Source organism: Sinohyriopsis cumingii, chromosome 1 (genome assembly GCF_028554795.1).
Source record: "Sinohyriopsis cumingii isolate HCF-2022 chromosome 1, ASM2855479v2, whole genome shotgun sequence".
Taxonomy (NCBI): domain Eukaryota; kingdom Metazoa; phylum Mollusca; class Bivalvia; order Unionida; family Unionidae; genus Sinohyriopsis; species Sinohyriopsis cumingii.
Window position 1 is genome coordinate 101,495,504 of NC_142961.1, and position 25,967 is coordinate 101,521,470.

Below are 25,967 nucleotides of genomic sequence, written 5' to 3' on the forward strand. Positions count from 1 at the left end.
AAGATTAGTACCGACCGACCCTCTGTCAAGACCTCTTGAAGGCCCCATGATGTGGATGTAAACATCACGTGATGTCAAATCGGCTTGATGTAGACCCAGATGCTTTCTGCAAACTAGAGATATTTTTCTTGTCCTCTCTACCCACGCGATTGGGACCTAATCTCAGAGGCAAAGAGCCCCGCGGCCGCATGAATGGTCATATGGGGAGTGGTTAGTGATTAAAAAGAAGTCTGGCAGGAACGAAAACTGGCTCCGCTCCTTTCTCTATTACTTCGCACAAGCAGACGATCTGGGTCCGCGACAAGAGGGTCGGTACTATTGTAAGGTCAATGCATGTACATCAATGGCAAAATAAATGGGAAGGATCGTTCGCTTCCTTGAAAAGCTATGTTAACAACCCTTTAGAATTAAAAGGAAAATATGGAATGGGGATTTAGATTCGCATATGCAGACTGCCTGTCTCCAACATGATTAATATGTAGCGTAGATACTGCGGGTGACGGTCCAATCCCTGTCCCCATATCCCATATGAATTGCCTAATGGGGACGAGAGCAATTAAACCAAGGGCAAATAAATGAAGACAATAGTTGCACGTAATTTATTGATGCATTAAAATATTCCTATTGAAGCAAACACAGATTTAGAAGAAAAAGTTTAATTGTGTAGAGACATTCAGATGCCTAATTAATGTATAATGTTTATACTTGCACCCTTGATTCTTTCTATAATAAAATTATGTTTAGCCCGATCTTCAAAAATAAATTACAAATGACTAATTGTAAGTTCCTAAAATTCATTTTAACCCTTATAGTATACTGTGTTTCAACATTTGTATTAATTGTTTAATTGAAAGGCGAGCATTTGCGTTCTAATTATATAAAACTGCTTCATGTACTGTTTCAAAGCAAAAACTCAAAAAGCCATATGTGCGATTCTCAGGTCAAAATCACGGAAACTTCACTTGACTTAATTTAGAGAAAAACGTATTTTCAGCTATAAAAAAATATTTTCTTTGTACACAGTTTGAGCATTAAGTCTAACCAGAATTACTACTTTTAATTTGTTTCTAGCAAATTTAACTTGATGTTTTGACAATAAAAATCGGTTTACTTAAAATTAAATGTTGTGTCTCTAAACTGGTTACAAATTCAATCATTTAGTAGGAAGGCATGAGTCAATTTATCCACTGACGTAACGGTCGGTGGCTCGTGTGTTTTCAAGAGGAACATATAATATAAACAATATCATGTATATAATACACAGGTTTAAATGTTTACCATATATTCTATAGCCCGCTGGCCAATGCCGAAATCTGTACTAAGTCGACTTCTGCAAGATCACTGCATGAAGATGTGTCACTCTTTCTCTTATCCAAATCATGCATAATCTTCACAAGACTGAAGTTACAGTTTGATCAAAGCTGTTCGGAAATATGAGCTACACCGTGATAACAGGCCCAGTAAATCAGACGCGAGGTCGCTTCATTAACTGTGTGCATCCTGGGTTCAGTCAAGCTCATCCAAGAGCTTATTAACATAAGAGTAAGACAAGATTGTTCAAAATAACCTAATAAATATTGCTTCTAGACGGGTCATAATTTTAGTCAATACGACGCAAGATCAACTCATTGATAACTATAGATCGTAATTGTCTAAGACCTTCTTTCGTATTATTTATAGTCTATTGAATTATAACAGACCGGATGGATCGGAAATCTCCGTTTTTAAAGGGCACCTTCAGGAATTGATTATGCATTCATAATGATTGATTCTGATCCAACACGTTTGACCTCTGTACATGTCATGTCTATAGAACTGTAAGAGCATTACGTGTACACGTTCTCTTCTAATAATTGTTAATCCAGTTTGAAAGAAGTTATTAAAATGTATAATATAATATGATAAATACTGAAAAAGATAATTGATGTGGTCATTTAATTGCACACAAATTTTTTAGATCTGTCTAGATCTTTCACTTTCCATGCCATTTTGTGCAATGAATATGCATATATTCATTGGCATTTATCCATCCACCATTTTTTACGTAGGTTATAGCTTAAATGCAATACTGTCCTAGCGCTGTGAAAACATGTAATTAAATAACAGTTACTTGCTTGCACTTTCCCACATAGGACAAGTAAGGCATTGCACCACTTCAACTTTGTTTGACCATCTTATTGGGTTGAGAGTTCATTGGAAGATCACTGGAAGATCGCAATGCTAGCATTTACCACTTGGTTTCAAATGAAGCCAAAACTATGCTTGCGTTGCCTTTATAATTTCAACCTTGCTAAAACATTGATACGATATAACTTCTCAAGCATTTGCCATGTTCATCACGGAAATTAAATCAATAAATTATTTAGCATATATACATTTTATTACAAATTTATGCTGTTTATGAGTCAAATTGAGACGTTTATTGTAACTGGAGATATAGTCACAAATTTTCAATATTTGACTGACTTACTTATTCTAGTATAAACACTACATAAGGTAGCAAATAAGCATAAAACATATACAGGACAAAAAAATGCCAAGTAATGATATAAGTGTATTGATAAGAAATCACAGATAATTATTAATTGGTTGGGATCAATTGATGGGACTAATATAAAGTATGGTAAATCTATAAAGAATATAAACTGTTTTGAAAATTGTATATACGGCATTGCAGTTCATGATTTTATATCTAGTTCTTAGTGTTATCTCAGTGACAGCTCATTTGCTTATGAGTGTGATGCCTAGTAGTAAATATTTCAGTTCATGTTTTCTTTATTATACGTTAATCTTAAACGGCCATGTATCTGCAAATCAGGAGCAAAATCAAAGTATGTATATGAATGATACAGAGTCACCCTTAGAGTGAAGAAATCAAAGATTCCGATAGTCAGATTGTCTAATCAATGTTGCGAAGCAGCTTATAATAAGTTTCCAATCCAGTAGGGCTTGTATGCAAATCTATTGTGCCAGTTACACCAACAATGATTTGCACATACACACATATAATGCATACAAGTTAAAGAAACATCAAACTGCAAATACTGAACCAATCATGGTGATAAAGAGAATAAAGGACGCAAAAATGTCAGCAAGCGCGTGATTTCTACAGAAGTAAACGTTTCTTTGTTGACATGCTTGCTTATTCGTGCATGGACAGAAACGTTTGAGAACAACTAATGTACGATTAAGTATATTAAGTATATTAAGCTTTTTGAAACGCGTTGTAACTATCTATCTATATACTTACCCATCTATCTATATATCTGCCTCTAGCATTGTTGCCCGATATTGATATATCTTCATATATATATATATATATATATATATATATATATATATATATATATATATATATATATATATATATATATAACTTAAACAAGGTACTGTCTTGCCGAGGGAGGTAACTTTCCTTCTCTTACTTCTCCTAGGGACACCGAGGCAGCCGGTATACCCTGCTGGCCTGGGCGGTTATGATAACTGATTACGAGTCCGACTAGCTGCTAGCTGTGCTACTGTACCAAATCCATAATGCATCTCTATAGTACAACAAAGTTTATTTAATTGTTCTTATGCTGAATTATTTGCGAGGAACGTATGTTACCAATGAAACATATGGTTGGGTTGGAATATGTTTGAGAGTTGCATCAGGTTCTTATTATACCACATGAAAATCTCTTATTGCAGGTCCATTTATAGTACACTTATTTTATAAACCACGGTATGAATAACAGTTATGAGATCATAATATTAGATACTATTGAAATTAGAATGAACGTTAGAAACTAGATTCATTTATCAATTCTGCACACATTCTTTAATTTTTAAATGTCTATTCCGCTCTATTTTATTACTTGTTGCATATTTAGTTATCCGATTAATAAAGAATAATCTATGAATGTCGTTTCTTGTTCAAAATTATGATATTATATAATTGTACAATCGCAGCATTGTGTAATAAAATTACACAAAGGAACACAATATAGTGTGTGTTCTGAAAACAAGCATTAATTAATAGAAACCTTGGTTTAAATTAATTTTCCGGAAATTCATACATTTTTAATTAATTTCTTTGACAGTTGCGATAAAAATAATTTTAAAAAGAACCACCATGATACTGAAACTCATAAATCGATTGTTATGGTACAGATTTAATAAAAATTATTACATGCTTATGATATAAAAGTAGACCATAAATGCACGTGCACATATGCACAAATAAGGCTTTAAATCCCTTTACCACAGAATTCCGAATTCCGAACATACTTTACTTAAATAGGACCTTTTCAAGCAGTACATGCATATAACGTCTTCTAGATGATACATCATTATACTTTATATGGCTGTTCTGGCTTCACGATACTGCTATAGAACAAACATGCAATAATATATTTTAATTGGGGCAGTCAATAACGATTGACTTTACATTGTTTGATTTGATTTAGCTTATAACATTTATACTTCCTCCCCATATTCTGTATTCGGTTTCTAACAGATGAAATCTGGCGATGGAACATTTTTATTTAAAAACACCTTTCCCAGACAAGTAACTCGTAGATCACGTATCAGCAGTATGCAGCCAAATTAAAATATTTATGTTAACAACTTAAATTGTTTTTACAAATCAATATGTATATTTCATTATTTAACACAGAACTGAATTTCTAACTAAGTAATTATTGGTTCAATGAAACTATTAAAGAAAAGCGTCTGATTCCTCAAAAAGTTTGAAGAATGAGTTCTCCGCTCGCTCATCTATATTTCTTTCGAATTGTTTCGCCTGCGTGTCACTCTACAACCCTAATGCATGTTGTGTGGTATTAAACTGAATTCTCGACTGTCATTTCTACTAGAGGACAGGCCTTGCTAATCATGTAGACGTCTTGTATTGACTGCATCGGCTGTATTTGTCAATGTATTAGACTGTGATGTCAAATGCTTTACATTACGGGTTTATTCCGTATGCTGGTCCAACACATTCCTTGTAAAATCATCAGTGAAGCATCCCAAGAATGCATAGGGCAAGGTCATTGTTACAGCGGATGAATACCTTTAGACAAAGCCAGCTCTTATGTATTATCCGGTCTAAGTTAGACTGAATGATGTTACAAAGAAAGCGCAGCGATAGATAGAAAATGTGTACTATCCTGTACTGGTAATCTATTCTTGACACAGTCGACTGTGCCCATGAGTACTTTTCGTGATGACGTGATACGGTGTTGTCTAATGACCAGATAATTTGACAGCAAGGTTTATATAAAACTATACAAGTATTAATATTTGTAATAACACACATTTTGTAAAACTTTATTTAAGATTAGGAAATGCTCCCCTATATAACAAACGTTATCTTAATGTCTCATTCCGTTATTAACAAGTGAATATATGTCCTTGCGAATTGTTAATAAATGAAAACTGCATCTTCATTTGTCCTGCAATGTAAAAGATTATGTCAATTAAATAATAAATATGGATTACCTTGATGGTCCAAATACAAAGGTTCGCATCGAGTGATCTTTTTGCTCATCCTGCTTGTGATATAGAGATGTCCACTTTTCTGGTCCCAGAATATGTCCTTGGGATTCCATGGTATTCCGTCACTGTATATGGTCACTAGTTTACACGTGGATGTAAGATGATGAATGCAGGGAGGTAATACTTGATGGTCGTTACACACAAAAATAAACCCCCTTCTGTCCACAGTTATACCACTGGGATTCTTGAGATCATTATGTTTGTAAACAAATTTATGTTGAGTTGGATTCTGAATATCATATGCATACACACCAGTATCAGGAGAGTCTGAACCATCATAACGGGACATATAAATCATATTATCTTTTATGGTCACGTGACTATAACTGTATCCTCTATATTGTTGGTACCCTTTACAAATCTCGTGTATATGTTCAGTATGTCCGTCATTAAGGGACACAATACAGAAGCAAAGCGTGCCCGCTTTCTCACCAAAGACAAGAACCTTATTCGTCATATTCACCACTCCATTCAATTCGTGAAAAACTGGTTTTATATGAAATATCCTCACCCGTGTTATGCTACATGTGTCACGTGCACATCGTACCAACATGATTTCCATCGTACTGTTATTCAAAAGCACACATAATTCCATGTCATTGACAAGACAGAGACCACAGGGTTGTGACTCCAGTTTCTGTGATGCAACCAGTAAATTTCCATCATGGTTTGAGTAGACCTGAATATTACACCGATTAATATCTGCTACCATTATATTGTTTCCCGACACAACAATACCACTGAAGTCGGGATCAAAGTTGGCTATGGAACAATAGAAAGTAATACAAGTAAATCAAAATTAAGCATGAATAGTTACCTTAAACTACAAAACAACTTATATATATCTATTGAAACGCTAAAACCATTGTTGCTGACCAAAGATAATAGTCTCCTCTCATAAATGTAACCAACATAATCATTATAGTTATTATTGCCATTTTATTGTTTTGCTCTTCTTAAAAGTTGTACCTACTATTTTCCCTTTTTTAAAGTTGTTGTTATACACACGTACAGTCGTATGTGGCAAAAGAGCTAGATGTATCTGAATTAACGTTATTTCTTTTTTTCCAATGCATTTCTGTATTACTTCAGCCATCTTCATTTTCAAGAACGGTTTTCTGACTTCCTTTGGAGAGTATCAAGTGAGGCAATGGTAACTGGTTATTGGCTGAATTATACTATTATATAATAGCATATATATAATAAACGGCACCTCATATAATTACCCCGTCGGCAACAAAGCCCTGTTATACATAGATTTTCTCCTTATGTGCACTTGTAAATCATATTTCTTGTTGTTTTAACTGCCACTATCAGTAAATGCAATATATATATATATATATATATATATATATATATATATATATATATATATATATATATATATATATATATATATATATATATATATATATATATTGACAAAACGTATTATTTTCCTAACGTGTGGAAGATTTTACTCTCTTGTTATCTTTCCCGGAATGCATGTGAAAGCTATACTGTGCATACAGTAGGACATTTATTTGTTGCAATGAGAATTATATATGTGGCTTCATTCAGTGGCCGAGTGGTCTAAACGCTCTCCATCACGGATCACTGCCATCACACCTCTGTCTGCGAAGGTTCGAGTCTCGCGCTCGGCCAATGTGGATATGTGAGAAAGCTTGCCGGTAGCTTCTCGTGGGTCGGTGGTTCTTTCCGGGGTTTTCTGGCATTAACACTGACCGCCATGTATAGCCTATCTTGTGCTGAAAATGGCGTTAAACCCTATGACAACAATAACAACAATCATTCATTTGTACACACTATATACTCAATTACTCAATGATCTAAAGCGAAGTGCAATATTTGTCATTCTACATGGGTACACATTAAATAGAAACGTATTCAGTTCAGCCACTTGCAAAATCAAAGAACTAAAAACTGAGTTTTGAAAAGTATTTTGTAGTTTTAGTATTAATTAGTATTCCGTGTTTATTCTTAGTCATTTATAATGTGCTTTCCATTCATTTTGATAACGCTAGAACACTGCTCCAACATACCATCTGCTACATATTTTGGTTCTAATGAATAGTTCAAACTTTCAGTGCTCATAATATATTTGCTGCCATATTCCGTTAATCATGTCTGACTTAGGTAAAATTATGATAAATTCGCAGACGTTCTGCAAATTAATGATGGCATAAACATTCCCACTATTGACACGTTTAAGGGAAGAAAAAGACGAAGACGAAGAAGACGAAGAATAACAAGAATAGGAACGAAAGTAATAAAAAGAACAAAGAGTAGAACAAAGAATATGCATATATTCATTTTTCGTTTTTGAGCAAATCGGTTATGAAGATTACCTAGTTCCAAATACCCAACATTGACCAGTCTGCAGATATTTTCTTCCTCTCCTCCTGCGGCCATTTCCTCAATTATTCAGGAATTACGACACCATGTAAAGTGAAGTGTCAACATAACATAATTTTTCCAAGATGATTGGGCTGCAAAATATAAAGACTAAAATTTTAGACGTGCCCATGTCGTGTACATAACTTCTAGCTAATTTATACAGTATTGTAGAGAAATCAGCTTGCTTGTAAAAACAGATGCTTCAGTTTTAATTTCAATTATAAGTTTGTTCCGTAAAGAGCTTATGAAATAAATTATTATTATTATTATTATTATTATTAGTATTAGTATTATTAAACAACTGTGGGAAAATAGTTCCATCTTGATATTTGCATATTCGTAGATCTCTAAACTAAAAAAGTAGCTCACAATACAGAAGTAGATTGTCCACTAGCGTAAAACCGTCCAGTCGAATCCTTGTATTGTGACCTCTCCCGAAGCCTCTAATCATGTCTCTAAGGTCAGATGCACATTGTTCCACTTTCTCTGTTGTTTGATATTGTTTGCATCTACATGGCAAATGCTATAAAATATCTGAAGGCAAATCATGTATGTTTTAACACCCTGCTAGCGCCAAAGATAATGCGATAGAATCCATGGTCAACTCTCTCTCTCTTTATGACTATATGTCCCTATCTGACTGCCTGTCTGTCTGCCTGTGTGTCTGTATATATGTCTCCCTGTCTCTCTCTCCAGTTTATAAGCTACCTTGAAAGACATAACATGACTACATTTTGGATTTTATATTCGAAGCCTTCAAATCCTTGAAAATTGGCATTTTAATTTCAAAGTCCTTAAAACTTATTGAAAATCATTTTCTGCTTCTGAACTCGTTTTTAGATTTGATTTCGTCTGACGGCTTCATGTATAATGACAATATCAGTTCATTGACGATATTGTTATTTATGGTCTCCCTTTTGTCAGCGTTTGTTCTTTTTGTATTCACCTTTACATTAAATATTTGTGGTACTGGCGATTTGCTTCGAGGTCAGTGAATGTCCTGGAAGAGTCACTGAATTTAATTTTAGTGGAGGTCTAAGACACCTGCCCTCCATATAATCTCTTTTGATCAGTGTTGCCACATACACATACAGACATATGCAATTTGCCAACCCATAGCACACGTCTTTAATACAAATGGTCGCTTAGTGTGAAAAGATATCGACTTCTTAGATGAAGTATGACATGCTCAAAAGCTAAATGTATTAAGAAGCTTGAAAGTGCTCATGACTTTGAAGAACAAAAAAAACTTCGTTCAGTCCGAACTCAAGTCGAACCAAGTAACCAACTATTCGGATGTGATATTGTGTACTTAAATGTATATTGTTTACGTTGTCAAGATGCGAGTGTGTCATCCAAATACAAAATCCTGGCAGGCGGACACAGTTGAAATCCAAGAATATAAATATAAAAGGAAGAAAAAAAATCTTAAGTATGGATTATTTATGTTATCTGACAAATGGTGTATATGGGTCTCCTAAATTCAAAATTTCACGAAACAGACAAATCTCATAATTTAAAACATTTTTACAGAGGACTAAATTTCTTATTGAATCAGAGAAGTAATTTTAGGTGATAATGCTGTTTAAAACGTTAGAGATTTTAATGGAGAGGACACGGATAACATGTTTCACGAACAAAGAGAACATAGGTAGAAGAGACGTAAGTTTAGAGAATGAAAGGCATAATGTGTGTACGTGTTAAATGGAAAATCTATGCTGAATTGTTTAGCAGTTTGGAACAAGTAAGAAACTAGATTCGATTAAATAAATGATGTGGCAATAACGCCTGTCTGAAACGGGCTGCTGTATGCACAGCCGCTCCGTCGAGACAATAGAAGCACATTATATATATATATATATATATATATATATATATATATATATATATATATATATATATATATATATATATATATATATATATATATATCCCTGTATTACACAGCAGCATGCATTATCTGTGTAAAAAATTGCACTATTCTTAATGTCACACAGAAATAGAAACAATAAAGTGCACGTTATGCGACATTTGTACTGATCACATGGTGAGATGTAGGACATTGTGGGTCATTAATTAAAATATTTATACAGCTAAATGATACACAAAAGACGAATAATAGGTTGCAACAATGATGCAATACTCCAGCAAGGTATAAATTTAAATAACATTATAAACTATCCGTTTTGAATGCAACTGCATATAAACAAAGCTGGAAAAAGACACATTGCAGACGACAAGTTGACCTGCAAAATTATGAAACAATAACCAGTAATGACATTTACACACATCAAAATGTTTAAGCTTCTGCTACATTTCATTCCTAGAAGGCATGGCGACGATTTTCACAATATTCAATCAACTATGCAGTTGCCTAGGACAGTATTTTTTACCATATACAAATTTTAAACTTAAATTGACAAAGAATTACCACATAATAAATGTTTTAGAGAATAGGGAGCACTAATACGGATATGTGTAACAGGAAAAGATGATAGACGAAATTGAAAAACGAAATATATGATATCTGAGATGCGAAGATTGTGTAAAGGAAACAAGAGTAGTATGGCGATAATATTAAGACAATGAACCTACTACATGAATAAATCAACACAATGCCAAAAAGGAATAATCTAAGTCTCAATGAATTTCCACAGCAACGTTTATTCTATATACAATATATAGGTGATCACCAATGAACATATAACTTTATATATCTTATTATGAACTTCGCATATGAAGTAAAATAAGCGGCAGAGCACATTACAATTCTTCTGCAACTCATGCCAACGCAATAAGTTGATTAACTAACAAAATAATAGACCAAATGCATGAAAATCTATATAACATTGAAATTGATTTTGATTTGCACACATACTAAAATACATATTTTGAATGCCTAACACGTCAAGACTTGATAGTGACGACTCGATAAGATGCACACATTGCACCATGACATGACTATTTAGAAGAATCATCTTCAAAGAGTGATGTCAGTGTCTTCATGTGGTTGTGAGAATTTGAAATCAACATTTGATAATCGCGGATCGCAGTGCGACATGATTATTTAGAACAATCAACTTCACAGTGACAAAATCGGGTGGTGAGATTTCCAAATTAAATTCAACTAACAAGACTGAAGCAGAACTTGGAATAACATGTTTTCGCATATTTCCAGATGCACATTCTGCACTTCTACATGTGAAATGCATTTGCCAGCTATCGATGCAATAAAATCAAACAGTTAGTAGCTTGATACTAACAGTTTTATATTTGTGTTAATTTTCTATTGCAAAGCCTCTATCCTCAGAACTATTCTTAATTGTAGCATAAAAGCTAGTCTTATTAATAGACTACAGTGAAGTGGTGTAACAAGTGCTCAAACAAGTGCTCAAACAAGTGGTCAAGCAAGTGGTCAAGCAAGTGGTCAAGCAAGTGGCAAAAGTCATATAAGACAGAGACAGCAACCTCAGTAACCAGCAAGACGACTATGACACAATTTCGATAGACACTACATGGTATGATAATGATCATCATAGTAAAACCTTCAGTCAGGCCTGAATGATTGATTGCAATTTTACTACAGAATATGCTGCACTGAAACATTAGAAGCGATAAGTAGATAGATAGATAGATAGATAGATAGATAGATAGATAGATAGAGAGAGAGATAGATAGATAGATAGATAGATAGATAGATAGATAGATAGATAGATAGATAAGTAGATAGGTAGGTAGGTAGGTAGGTAGGTAGATAGATAGATAGATAGATAGATAGGTAGGTAGGTAGGTAGGTAGATAGATAGATAGATAGATAGATAGATAGATAGAGAGAGAGAGAGATAGATAGATAGATAGATAGATAGATAGATAGATAGATAGATAGATAGATAGATAAGTAGATAGGTAGGTAGGTAGGTAGGTAGGTAGATAGATAGATAGATAGATAGATAGGTAGGTAGGTAGGTAGATAGATAGATAGATAGATAGATAGATAGATAGATAGATAGAGAGAGAGAGATAGATAGATAGATAGATAGATAGATAGATAGATAGATAGATAGATAGATAGATAGATAAGTAGATAGGTAGGTAGGTAGGTAGGTAGGTAGATAGATAGATAGATAGATAGATAGGTAGGTAGGTAGGTAGATAGATAGATATATAGATATGTATATATATATATATATATATATATATATATATATATACAGATATATATATATATATATACGTAAATATATATATAGTTACATAGATAGATAGATAGATAGATAGATAGATAGATAGATCGATAGATAGATAGATAGGTAGATAGATAGATAGGTAGATAGATAGATATAGTGATAGATAAATAGATATATAGATAGACAGACAGATAAATAGATATACAGACAGACAGAAAGACAGACAGATAGATAGATAGATAGATTGACAGATAGTTAGGCTGATAGATGCATGGAGAGAATTATTAATATACACCTAACATAACGGAAAGTGATATCCCTGGATTCTACAGGAGAATGCTTGATAATGGTAGGCAGAATTAATGTTAATATATATATATATATATATATATATATATATATATATATATATATATATATATATATATATGGACAGACGACACTTGTAATAGTTTGAAAGATTGTGGAGGTCTCTAATAATGAGATTAATTTATCAAGGGAATGTGAATTGTGGATTAAAAACGTGGAAGGAACACTTAAATCATTACCGCCTTGAATACACCATACAGATTTATGAAAACGGCTCAAAAGAGGTTATATAGGTTCGCAGGCCGGAATATACTGACAAAGTAATTAACTTATGAATTATCTTAAAACGGAAACGACGCATTCTTGGTTAAGCTTATGAGCAGAAAAACATAACTTTATTTGATATTTAACGCTGAATAGATCCCCTAGCACACATGAAAATAGTTACACTAGTGAAACATGTGTGCAGGTTACTAAGCTACATTGCATAAACGTGCTCCATTGTAACCGGTATCGGTGCTATGTGTTTACTTGGGATACAGGCTTTAATCCATTCGCACTATCCCCACATGAACAAAGCGAACATATCCACATTACTATTATTATTGCTGACAGATGGGACTGGTTCAGGATCTGTATTGCATTATGCAATGACAATTGGCCCGGTTGGATAATCGGCAAAGTAAGTACTAAGGTAAGATCTTTCTAAGCATGTATATAGCGCCGAACAACTGCTCATTTACCCAACTCAATACAATGGCAACATTAACAATAGTTACCTCTTTGAAGTTGATCTACAATAATCTGAGCAACTTAATCTGAGCAACTTAATCCCGCTCATAACGATTATCCGTTATCGCTAGAAGCTTTGGCAGTGGTTGGTGGGTCATAATCGCCTCACCTTACGAGTGACGTACACTGACATCCACTAGTGCATTGGTGGACATTGTGAATCACAAAGTGATTTAATTACGTGTAAAAACTAACTTTTGGTTGTAATTTTGTACTTGATGGAACCACTTGCAATTGCCCTCATACAAAATGTTGTGCCGGGAGACTTTTCTTTCCGTGGACTATATCCACTCGGCCTTGTCTCCCTTTATAGGGCTGCTATACGATCTCCGGCTTGTTTAGTAATAACTATCAACCATGCTCGAGTTATCCATGAGTTATCTTTGCCGGTCTTGCTAACTTTTCCAAAGAGGTTTCATATTCCAATACCAATGAAGACTATAGTATATTGTCGATAATGTTCGTCATTTTATATTCATGTTTGTTTTGTTTATATCAATACAATATACCTGCCCACCACCCAAAAGCTGCTTGCTATTCTCAGCAGAGTTTTCCCGGTCTCTTCCCTCAGCAGTTCTACTGCCCGCCATGTATAGCGTATATTGCTTTGTGGAATGTCGTTTATGCCACAAAAAAAACAACATATGTTTGATGAGCCACAGTTAAGTCACACAACAGATCTACGTCGGAACATTGACGTACACGGATATGTATTGAAGATTGATAATCAAAGTCACGATTTATTGATGCTTCACCAGAATTTGAATGATTTTACAACCAAGTGGTGTTCCAGGCCATAATTCATTGTATCTAGGTTATGGAAGGAACTTTATATGTTTCCACCAGAATATTTACTCCATATTGTTCCTGGTAAACTTGTCAATGTAGCGGAGACATCATCATCATCATCGACTTTTGCAAATATTTGTTTGCATCCAGAGCTTTTCCCAATTGAACTAGAAGGTCCAATAAATATACACTTGTTTGCTCTACAACAATGAAAAGCTCCGCAATCGCACACAACATGAATCCCTGATTGAATTATATAACACTTTTATAACTTAATATGCTATTCCATGGAATTAGAAAAAGGAAAATCAAAGATCTCATAAGCTCTGACTTGAACAAATCAAAGACCTTTCTGTTGTTTACTTTTCCACGAACACGTAGCCCAGACCAGTCATCGGTACCACGTAATCATCAGCACTCAATTGTTGTTGATTCTAATTTTGATATGACTCACGTCGTTTGATTGTCTGTACGTGCTTGCACAGTCGGCTGATGATCAAACATGTTGTAATGTTTTAATATAGTTTAAGGAAACGCCGAAAAGAGATGGCATAACTACTGCGTTAAACTTCTTTTCCACATTTCCAGGAATGGAACGTCTTTGGACGGTTTAATGGAGCACCTACCACTGATGAGGTAGATGCAAATGAAAATAATCATGTAGCACATGATGATGTGGTGCTTTAAAATAATCAAGTATACATATTTTCACGCGGTTGACACAAAAATACCAAATTGGTTTATTTAATTTAACAATACGCACGATTGCCTAAGGTAATCAGAGACAACTGTAACATGTTGATGATGGTGGTATTGGCGCGTACGGTCTCTCAAACATTCATTGTAATTGGTGTGCCGCCACACAAACTATGAATAAATTTCGTTATATGTTTTCCAAGACCAGCAAGAAATGTATAGTTTTCTTACTATTGATGTTACAATTGGTCCAATAAAATATGGTGCGGGTCTTGACACGAACGTGTGACGCTTGAAAGAGTTTCATACAAACGTGTCTTACAACACAATTCAACCATTATACAATGTCGAATGAGAAAGCTCCGCCTTCAGAAATTGAAATCATATAATAGCATGAAAACCGACGTCATACAGATGCTCGTGAACACCAGTATTATAGCAGGTAGTACAAGTGTCAAAATGCTTTGCAGTCGGGGTGGCTACACCCTGCACGATAAGGTCTCACTGCTGGTTTTGAACATACATTTGTACCTCTGATTAAATCAACAAGGGAAATTGTGGAACATTCTAAGGATATTAAATAAGCAGCATAAACATAATCACTGGAACAGGTGTCTGCTCTAGCAGGTGCAGAAAAAAAAACGGACCCTAGAGTTAAACGCACCATGGCTATTTAAAACACACATTCACATTAAGCCTTACGAAGAACACCAACGATGCAATTTTGCGTGGTGCAGGTGCCGCTACTAGTAAAACGTTATCAGAAATATTAAAATTTGGATACTTACGGTATTCCCATCACCTTCGTGTCTGTTATTGTTTATGCGATCTGGTCATCAGGCCCTAAGTTTACATACCTATTCATACGCCACATTGCACGTGCATATCATAATATATGGTCTCAAAGGACTGGCATCATAACGATGATACTGGTTTGCAAACATTTTCCACCATGATTTCATTACTTCGTTGCAGACTTATTTCTTTTTATTGGAACATCTAGAGCTGATGATGTAATCCGATGTCGATGTGTATTTTCATGCACGTGGTGATAATGGGTGCAAATGTATTGTGGAAATTATATCCTTTCTCGTTGGGAGCTTGTGCTGAATGAGGGGTCTTCAAAGCGCCTTTGGAATATTGATATAGTACTTGATATAGAAATATTGAACCTGTTACGAATTTAATTGATAATCTATAATCGCTAGATGAATGCCTGAACTAGCAAATATCAGCTCGTGAAAATAAAATAAAAAACACATACAATTATTGCTGGGTCCATTAAATCTTTCTCAAACAAAATTACCGGATAATGTTACCGTGTCGATGACTTGGGAACAACTCGATAAGTTTAATGCAGCGAAATGTAATAACACCTCAGTGATATTAGAATTTTTTTTCTGATGTGATATGCTTGTAAAATGATGAAATTGATTTCGACCCATTTCACAGAGAGAGAGCATCAAATATAATCAGTCCTCAAAAATGAATTCCATTTTGAAGCATTTCAACACGTGTTTAACATTTGTGTTTAAGATTAGACTTATTACATATAGGTAATGGATTCAGACTGCAGTGACGAGGTTGCTGAGTTTCTCGGAAACGTGTTAGATTAATCGACAGAGGATGATAATGTTGATGGTGATTTCATCAAACATACTGTATATTTTCGTGGAAACGGTTGTACCAGACCTTTGTATACATTAAAATATATTATTGTTAAACACAAAATTGAACTTGATAGATGGGACAACCCTGACATGTCAATATCATTAACGTGATATTTTAGCATTAGCACGTGAAAACGTCAAATCTTTGACGGCACCATCAGGTGTGGAAATACTCAGAGATTGTTGCTACAGCGAAAAGTGAATTTGGCTGCTGCATCCACCGCTGTTACGTTCAACAACAAATATTTTACAAAACATTGGCTGATTCTGAAGAAAACGATCTCGAATGTTATTCAGCAAGTAGGCACTTATTTGGGGTAATGCCTTTTAGATGACGGGAAATATCATGTAGTCCTGTAATCATCATGTTCGTAAATGAACATGGCGTTATACCACTCTTCAACCGAAAGCACATTTTTAAATACCTCCAAGGAGATAATTGCTATGATTGTATGACAGTTCTGCATTTAAAACGGTCTAATTGATTAGAAATGCGTTGACGTGTTACACCTGATCAAGGTCAATCTGTCAAGCAATTATATTACGCAATTGCATTATTAATCACACTAACTCGATTACATTACTAATTACATGAAGTCAATGTTACAGACGTGAAAATAATATTGTAAGCGAAAAATGTAACTTCAAGATGAAACCTCCAAGAGAACAGCGCCGATCGTGAAATAAATTGATATGCGTGTTTGGCTCTGGATGTTATTTTTGGGTTTGCAGTGGCTACAAATATTGGTCATGATGCAACATGAATAGCGACCACAGTTCCTATTTTAAGCAAATCAGTCAGAATTATTGTTTGGGCTAGATTGTTAATAAATGGTGTCCCTCGCGCTGATGACAATTCAATTCGATGCGACTACATTCATCAAATAATTATATACACAGAATTGCTTGCAGCGACAAAAAATTGTCGCAACACAATTAGCAAATAGTATTAGGTGGGTTTCGAGGTTTGAATAAATAACATCGCTTCGGCGAGACGGCGTTCACATAAATAAAATATCAACGACAACTCCAAGCGTAAATAAGAAACTGTGAGGTAGCGGATTTTTAAAATATAAAAGTCTAGTAAAACAAAACGTAATAAACAATGGCCTCCATCTTTTATGTTTCAGTTCACTTGACTGGATACTTGCTTGATCACTTCTTTGACCACGTAGCATCCTGTTAAATTAACTACCTCTTCTCTTCCAGCTTAAATATATCTTTCATGTACATCTCATCTAACCCATCTTTTTGTATTGTACTACGTCTCTAGGTGTTCGCCTTTATCGCCGAATACTTATTATATTCCCCTGCGGTAGGCACAGTCTTTGCTAACAATGATCCGTCGCCTAATTGCGAAGTACTCTAATACGTTTGTCACTGCGGCTTTTTTCTATATTTTATGACATGTATAATTATTTTTTCTGCTGCTTTAGATTGAAATTCTTGCTTACCAATGTTTGCTTCAAGAATTCAAACGGGTAGTTGGTGCTGCTCCGGCACATACTTTCTCATAACATCATATTGGCGCCCCTCCTCTCTCAATATGTGACTATACTATATATGTTTATAAATATTAGCTAACTTGTACATTCAGTCTCGTAAATTAAATTCGTCAACGGCAGTTATATACAGTCAAGAATATCTGTTGCATTTCAATAAATTGCTATAAATGTATAGTTTTGGTACCACCAGGCTTCGTGATAAAACTACTTATATTTAGCAGAATCTTTCTCGTGGCAATGGTCGCCGCGTTTATTGTAGGCAGCAAATACAATAGAACAGCCCATTTAGTCAAGTACTGAAGAGTTTGTTAACTGTCTTGTTTTATTCAGCAGACTTAGATCCTCTCACGGATTGGTCAAATTCGCTAAATGTGTTGTATTTATCTTGGCTAGAATAGAGCTTATAAATAATTACTTTGCCATGTCTAGGCTAATTATTTAGCAACTTGTTGAGCAGCAAGTATGTTTTTGCCTTCAGAAGTTGGTGTTACTATCATGCAACAGCAATCAGGACACAATAGATTGTGCTAAGATTTAAACGTTTATATGGAGAACTTTAACTTATAAAATTTTGTAATTTCTTTAAAAGTAATCTTCCCGAAGTAAGGGCCATGTCATCTTCCTACCTCTTTTCCCCAGACAAAGTCTCGTTGTTGTTAAAACGACCCGTCACTGCAAATAATTTTCCCAGTACAAAGCAACATGTATCGCATTAAAACATTTACCTAACTAAAGCCAGCTTTAAGTCTGATCGTGTACCTTGCAGATAAACATAGGATATTATCCGGGAAGATCCGATTGTGGGATTCGAAAAAGCCCTCTTCAATCGTAAGTCAGACACTCTGTATATAGACATGAAAAGATGGTTGGGATAACATGTATACCTTAGCTATATTTAAAGAGACAATTAAATGTAAGTTGCTGTGATAACGCATATATCAACATATACATTTTCTTTGATTTGAACAAATATTTTTAACTAAATCTTCTTCCAGGAATGGAACAGAAGTGTGCATTAAAAACAACGCGAAAATACCCAATAATGTTTACCGATGTCTGTATCTACTGTTTTACAAAGATATAATGTGCATCTAATTAAATAAATAATTTTGTAATAACAAACACTATTTGTATGCAGGATTTATACAGTTGCTAAATAACGTAATTCAGGACGTGTGTGTAATAATAAACATATATAAACTATGACAACAAAACTGAGATATTGACCCAGGATCATGAGGTAAGGTATTTAATTACAAATATAAATACAATCACACCTTTTAAATTAAATGATTTGCTTATGCAATTGTTTAAATTTTACAAAGACATGGTTTAGACGTTAAGTACCTGGTCAGAAGTATCTAGAACTATTAAAACAACATACTGAATTTAAACAAGTCAGCAAGACAAACAATAACACAATTATCTCCTATTTAAGACCGTTCGGATGGTTTAGATGAGTAGTCAATGACATAAAACTAATGGCTTGTAGCAATGATTGTTAATTACAAAATCTATTATAATATTTAGACGAAGAAGTTCTCGTGATTCGTAGAGAGACATAGCGAATAAATACATATTATTACTCTGGAGCAATGTTGGCAGGATTAAGCATAATTGCAATTTTAAAACTACAGTGTATCTGTTTCTTATTGAAATGCATACAATCTTTTTAAATCCAGAAATAATGATCTCTGGAAGCTTTCTATGACTGAGGTACATTAGTGCTAATGAGAGACGTACATACATGGATGGATACAACAGTAATAGAATAAGATACGTAGATATAAACTGGTACATTGGTTGTTACATCGAACAAGTTTATAAAGGGCAAATAATCAAGCCAATATGCTGTGTCACATCAACTAAGGTAGACAATCAACGTATTATTCTACGTCACATCGACTCTGTTGACACAGATCGATAATCAAGGTAATATGCTGTGTCACATCGGCTCAGTTTACACATGTAGATAATCAAGGTTAAACATTTGTCACATCGACTCAGTTCTCACAGGTTGATAATCAAGGTACTACGCGGCATTTGAAGCTCGGCTATTATTAATACATGACATTAAACTAAGCTAACAAATGTCAGCCGATTGTTTGTGACGCTTCTTGAATACAAAATATGATTAAAAGGGAAATTGGCATTTTCTGTAAGCGAGGATTACTCTGCTCTTTTGTTGTTAATGATAATAGATAATGATTTCCAACTAGACTACAAAATTAATATTACATGCACAGATATCATGGCATAACAGGCACACATTTCCAGGTAGATGTGGACGCATACATATGCAACATAATTAACTCAGGCGTAAAGGATGATTTTCCTCTTAAACCGATTTACCTTGGCACACAATGGCATCAATGAACTCCAAGAAAAACCAATTTGACTCTTTCTAGAAATAATATTAAGTGTGAAATTTAAGATGTAAGATGAAATTTTAGTTATACAGTTAAGGATACATGAATTTAACCTTTTAAACGACATACAATTACATTAGCACTCTAATAACGGGTCTCATAATAAAAACACGGAAGAGTTGACATTTATAACGAACGCATAAATTAGACAAAATTGCAAATATGACGGTCAGGAATGTTCCTACATACAATCCAAACCATATTCAGTTTCAAGATTCAACATTTGTATAATTTTAATAATAACACAAAGTCAAAGTATATAACACAAACTTAGAAAACAGGGAATATTAGTGTTCCATTCTAAATCATACATCAATGCCTGTAACTTCATGGATTCATGATAGTTGCACTAAAATCGACCTATAAATAACTCTGCAGCATACAGCTGGCAGATCCGAAATTATATGTGCCACAATGACTAACAGCAATGACGCATTATGTTACGGTACGTATGCATACATATCGTACTGTTGGACGCTTATTATAAGTCAGAAACATTTTATGCAAGAGACTCAAGAATAAACCCAAAACAAACTCAGATGCTGGTGGGACTCAACAAGCTAAAACAGGAACCCATGTTAGAGGATCAAGAACGTTCTATTAGTTTAACTTCATTTTAATCAAAGTTATAATAAATCTTGGGCTTGAGTGCTTGAGCTTCCTAAAAACCTTTCAGGAATGGGCTGATGTAATACTTTCAATCTTCTGTTAGCATGGTTGTATCCAAGAATAATTTCTGATGTTTTCGTTTTCAAGGGATACAAAACCAAATTGCATTTTGTATTTCATTGTCGTGATATTCACTTACAAATTATTTAACAATTTTCTATATATTGATCCACATTTGCAATTTGGTGAATATACAAATTAAATAATTCCTGTCAGAACTATATCTGTAAATGTTGTATCAATTACTGTTGAGCCACATAGCCTGTACCATTTCCGACAGAGTAATATTGAAGAGTTTTCATCTATTCCTCAATAGAAAGTTCTAGAAATTTAATTTATATTATAATAAATGATTGTGAATCTTATTTTGGAAACCTAAATATATAAAAAAAAACAATTAAACTAAAGCTATCTATATTGTTATCTTCAGCAAGCCTTCATGCCCTCTCAAGTTTGAGATGACACTGCTTCGTGACCAAGGAAACTAGGTCTAGGAGATCAATAAGTATATGTACTCACGATACCCGCTTTAATACCAGGCATGTATAGAAATGTTTTGGACAAAAGTGATGAAATATATCTGTGAGACTCAACCCAGTCGTACATTATTCAAAAGATTAGACCTTGAGGTAAACAGTGCGTGTGCGTGCTGTATGGAAATTACGGGAGATATAACAACAGGAACAGAAGAAACAGCAATATTCTAGTTGATAAACCGAACTTAGAAGCCGTGTTAAAAATATATCATAATTAATCTTATCAGCCAACACTATTAAACAATATTCGAAACTCCCAGTTTACGATTGTAAGTAATATCAACTGCAAGGATAAAGAATCCATGTACAGTTCTACACAAGGAAATACGTCTAAAAGGATAGGGACTCAATGTACAGTTCTACACAAGGAAATACGTCTAAAAGGATAGGGACTCAATGTACAGTTCTACACAAGGAAATACGTCTAAAAGGATAGGGACTCAATGTACAGTTCTACACAAGGAAATACGTCTAAAAGGATAGGGACTCAATGTACAGTTCTACACAAGGAAATACGTCTAAAAGGATAGGGACTCTATGTACAGTTCTACACAAGGAAATACGTCTAAAAGGATAGGGACTCAATGTAAGTTCTACACAAGGAAATACGTCTAAAAGGATAATGACTCAATGTCCAGTTCTACAAAGGATGTACGTCTGCAGGGATATGGACACCATGTACAGTTCTATACAAGGAAGTGTGTCTGCAAGAACACCATGGACATTTCTACACAAGGAAATACACCTGCAAGGATAGGGACAAAGTGTACACTTCTACACAAGGAAGTAAGTCTGCATGGTTAGGGACCCACTATGGTTGAGTGATCTAAGGCGCTTACCTTTACAAATCACTCTCATCTGACATCTGTGTGCGTGAACTCGAATCTTAGCATGGCCAGCATGAATCTATGAGAAAGATGAGAAAGCTTGTCTGTAGCTTCGAATGGCTGGACGGTTCTTCCCTGGGTTTTCTTCCTCCACCAAAAGTAAACCCACACTGAAACAATCAACAAAGGTATATGGTAATATTTGTCGTTGTGGATAAAATGAGAGGCAAAATATATTCATAGAGGTAATCACGGATCATTTGGCTTAAATCTCCGCGTTTCTCACTCCTTTCCATCAAACTTGTGGTAGTTGGACTCAGAGAAAGAGATTTCATGCAAGAACAAAAACTACAATAAAAGAAACAAACAACACAATAATTAATAAAAAAAATCGGATATAAATGATCGTTGGATTGCCCTGGTCTGGTTTTGGTTTGAGATCATCCATATATCTGTAGCTATCTGACGCCTGTTCTGCAAAATATAAATGAATTTGGACTTTCAGCTAACAACATATACATCATATGAAATAGATGTAGTCTGATAATGGCTTAATGTTTGCTATTAAATCAGAATGACTAAATAGTTTTAAAATCCCGACGTAAGTTTAGTCATTTTTATTTACATATTTTCCCTTCACAAGATATATTTCTATTGACGTAGTCCTGGGTGTGTATACATTAAGAAATCCGATAAGAGTGTCGTTGCACTTTCTTATACAATGGAAGAAACTCTGATTTGAAAATGATTAATGAACATTTAAAATGAATGCGGTTATTTCGTTTCAGGTAGAGCAAAGATAAAAAACATTGATGCCCCGTTAATGGCAAAGGAGTAAAAAGTTTTGGTAGAAACAGTGAACTTGATCTCTAGGTAAGTATGGGTGATTTGCTTCCTAAATTGAAAACCAAATCACTATGAGTTTCAGCCATGCAGTCTGTTAGGCCCATATAAATCCGTCAACTTTCCTGGAACTGAAGTAACGTTGAACATAAAATAATAATCATTGTCTCGATTTATTCATGCAAATCGCTGATTTCATTTCCAAACGAGTAGCTCATCCACGGCCAGTGCAATTGCATTTGTGATTAAAAGACTCATAACATTCACAATCCGGAGTTGTTGTACATTTGGAAATGTTTACCTGCTGTCTAGTTCAGTTCAGTTTCGAGACTCATCGATTAGATCTGATCAATACATATAGCAGGCGAGACTCGACGAAGAGTTCTGATTAACAGGTGTATCGACAAAGAGACCTTATTAACCGATGTAGGAGGTCAGACTCGACAAAGAGATCCGATTAACTGATATAAGAGTTGAAACTTGACGAAGTGATCGGATCAGCCGATGCAGCAGTTTGACCTCACGACTACATTCTTTAGAAAATATATTTTGTTAATTTGCTATTTTGGTTGCATAAAATGTTTATATTAATATTTACTATATCGAAATTAGCATGCTCTGATTTCATCTGAGTATCATCAACCTTGTGATTGCTTTGGAAATATGTTCAACTATGGATTATTACTTTTAATGGCTACTTTATGCAAAAACACCAATATATCGCATAATGTGTATCAAACATAAGAGTTTAGACATAAAGAATTATATTCTAGAAATAGAACCATCACAAATATCTGCAGTTGTTTACTTATTTTCACGTTCCAATATTACTTGCAAAATTATGAGCTTTTTCACCCCATCCCCACAATCCATCCTTCCCCGTGTGGCTGCATGAAGGAGCTAAAACCGTGATCATTAACTCATCCTCATAAAACATCCAATATGTATTTGTTACGATACGACTCGCATGTATGTCCAATATAATTACTCTCGATTAAAATAGGCACAGTTCACAAATAAGGAAAGCTAAAAGCGACGCACGGGTGGACATACATACGAGTCGTATCGTAACACATACATAAATATTATCATTGGAGACAAAGGAAAGAATCAATTGCTGCATTTAGTGTCTTATTAGAAAATCAAAGGGTTTCGGGCAATTAGCATAAATATTCTTTTTATATACATGTAATATTCATTTCTCCAGGTCATTACATGCAAATGCGTACTCTTGTGGAGGCCAGTATATCAGAAAAGTATTTGGAGAACTGTATATAATGTCAAAATTTAAATCTACTTTGTCTAAATTACTTTAATCCTTCCAAGTACAGTGCTTAAAATGGAATGGATATTATGACAATTTGCGTACTTTTGCGTCAAGAAGAAGCACGACTAAATTGAAAAGATCTGCATGCAAGAAACATTTTTTTTGGCAAATAAACAGTCTTATGGTATTTAATACTGCTTAAAGCCCTACAATATTATGTTAAGTTCATAATACTATTCAGAGTTTGTTTTTTTACACTTGAGCTTCAAAAGATAAACAAGCTCAATAATGTTATTCAAAAGTGATATTTTACAGTTAAGCTTACAGTAACCAACAAGTCAAGTTATATAATGATATTCAAAAATTCATTTTTATAGATGGGCGTCAAGATACCAACAAACAAGATTTAGTTAAAATTTAAAAACATCTTATTCATTCGGAAAATAACGTCCAGTAGCACCGTTTACTGACTGCTGGAATTAAATGGAATTCATTGGCGTAGAACTGTACCCCAACGCATGCTAGGCTATTTAGAGACACACAAATACGGATGACATATCCATCGCGCTAACACTTGAGCCGTCACGGATTCCCCTAATAACCGCGATATTTTTGTTCTTCAAACGAAGGATGCCCTTTTGATACTCAATCCAGGTAACAGAACATAATATTCCCTGGTTCTACATAGCAATGCAATGTCGTTTTCATTTCATTCCTCAGATAAAATCAATTAAAAAAATATACACAACAGTGTACATAGATTACATGACTGGTGACTATACCTAAAGTATGTTCGTAAATATATACAGAGAACTGATACTTACAAAAGTTATATAAATTCCTTCAAAGTAACCTTTTCGATGTCATTGGAGTGCTGATTTCGTTGAAAGTTACTTGTCTCGTTTCAACAGACAAGGCCTGGTTGTTATAAACAAAACAACTTATTACTACAAAAATGTGTTCCAATGCACAGCAACGAACTACGTCATAACCCAGATGTTAGTCTTATCAGTGGAGGACGATTAGTGCAAACTTAAAATTTTATCCTGGGAAAGTTATGTCTCATTCAAGGGGATTAGTCCGCATATAATCGGTTTTATATATTGTAACAACCCGTGTGATATATATCGAAAAGACCAGAGTTCAAGATTGAAAATGCTTTTTATAAATAATAAATGTGAGATGGAACATGCTTCTCAATATGGCATAGTGACTTTACACAAACACAGTGTTCGTCACACTTCTATCGGCTTTTGATAATATAGATAAGACTTAGTTGTCTAAATGTCAAAAGACAATTTTATAATACACCATATTATGGTGAAATTAATTATATTATTAAACTCCTGTGTATATTAACAGCTAAATATTGGATTGACTGTGATATATTCTGACAAGGTAGAGTGATCTCAGTAAAAAAAAAATTAGGTACTAGTGTACTTGAGCAATGTGGTGGGAGATAGCAGCGGCTTTATAAGGAATTATATAATAATTATACAGCATTTAAATTCAC

At 34.3% G+C, this 25,967-nt stretch overlaps 1 protein-coding gene and 1 long non-coding RNA gene across 3 annotated transcripts in view; both read right to left on the reverse strand.

Annotated features, from left to right (window-relative positions):
- Window positions 1–6,272, reverse strand: part of LOC149807445 (uncharacterized) — a 77,264-nt gene extending 70,992 nt beyond the window's left edge. For both annotated transcript variants that reach the window (XM_089966662.1, XM_089966653.1), the window contains exon 1: window positions 5,482–6,272. In XM_089966662.1, coding sequence (XP_089822788.1) covers window positions 5,482–6,250 — 769 coding nt within the window. In that variant the 5' untranslated portion in view covers window positions 6,251–6,272. The remainder of the gene's footprint in view (window positions 1–5,481) is intronic.
- Window positions 6,273–7,893: 1,621 nt separating this feature from the next.
- LOC149807446 (uncharacterized) lies at window positions 7,894–25,387 on the reverse strand. The gene is made up of 3 exons (XR_016415457.1): window positions 25,279–25,387; window positions 22,357–22,514; window positions 7,894–8,027 (listed from the first exon to the last, which is right to left on the reverse strand). It is a non-coding gene; the product is annotated as an uncharacterized LOC149807446 (long non-coding RNA).
- Between the last annotated feature and the right edge of the window lie 580 nt (window positions 25,388–25,967).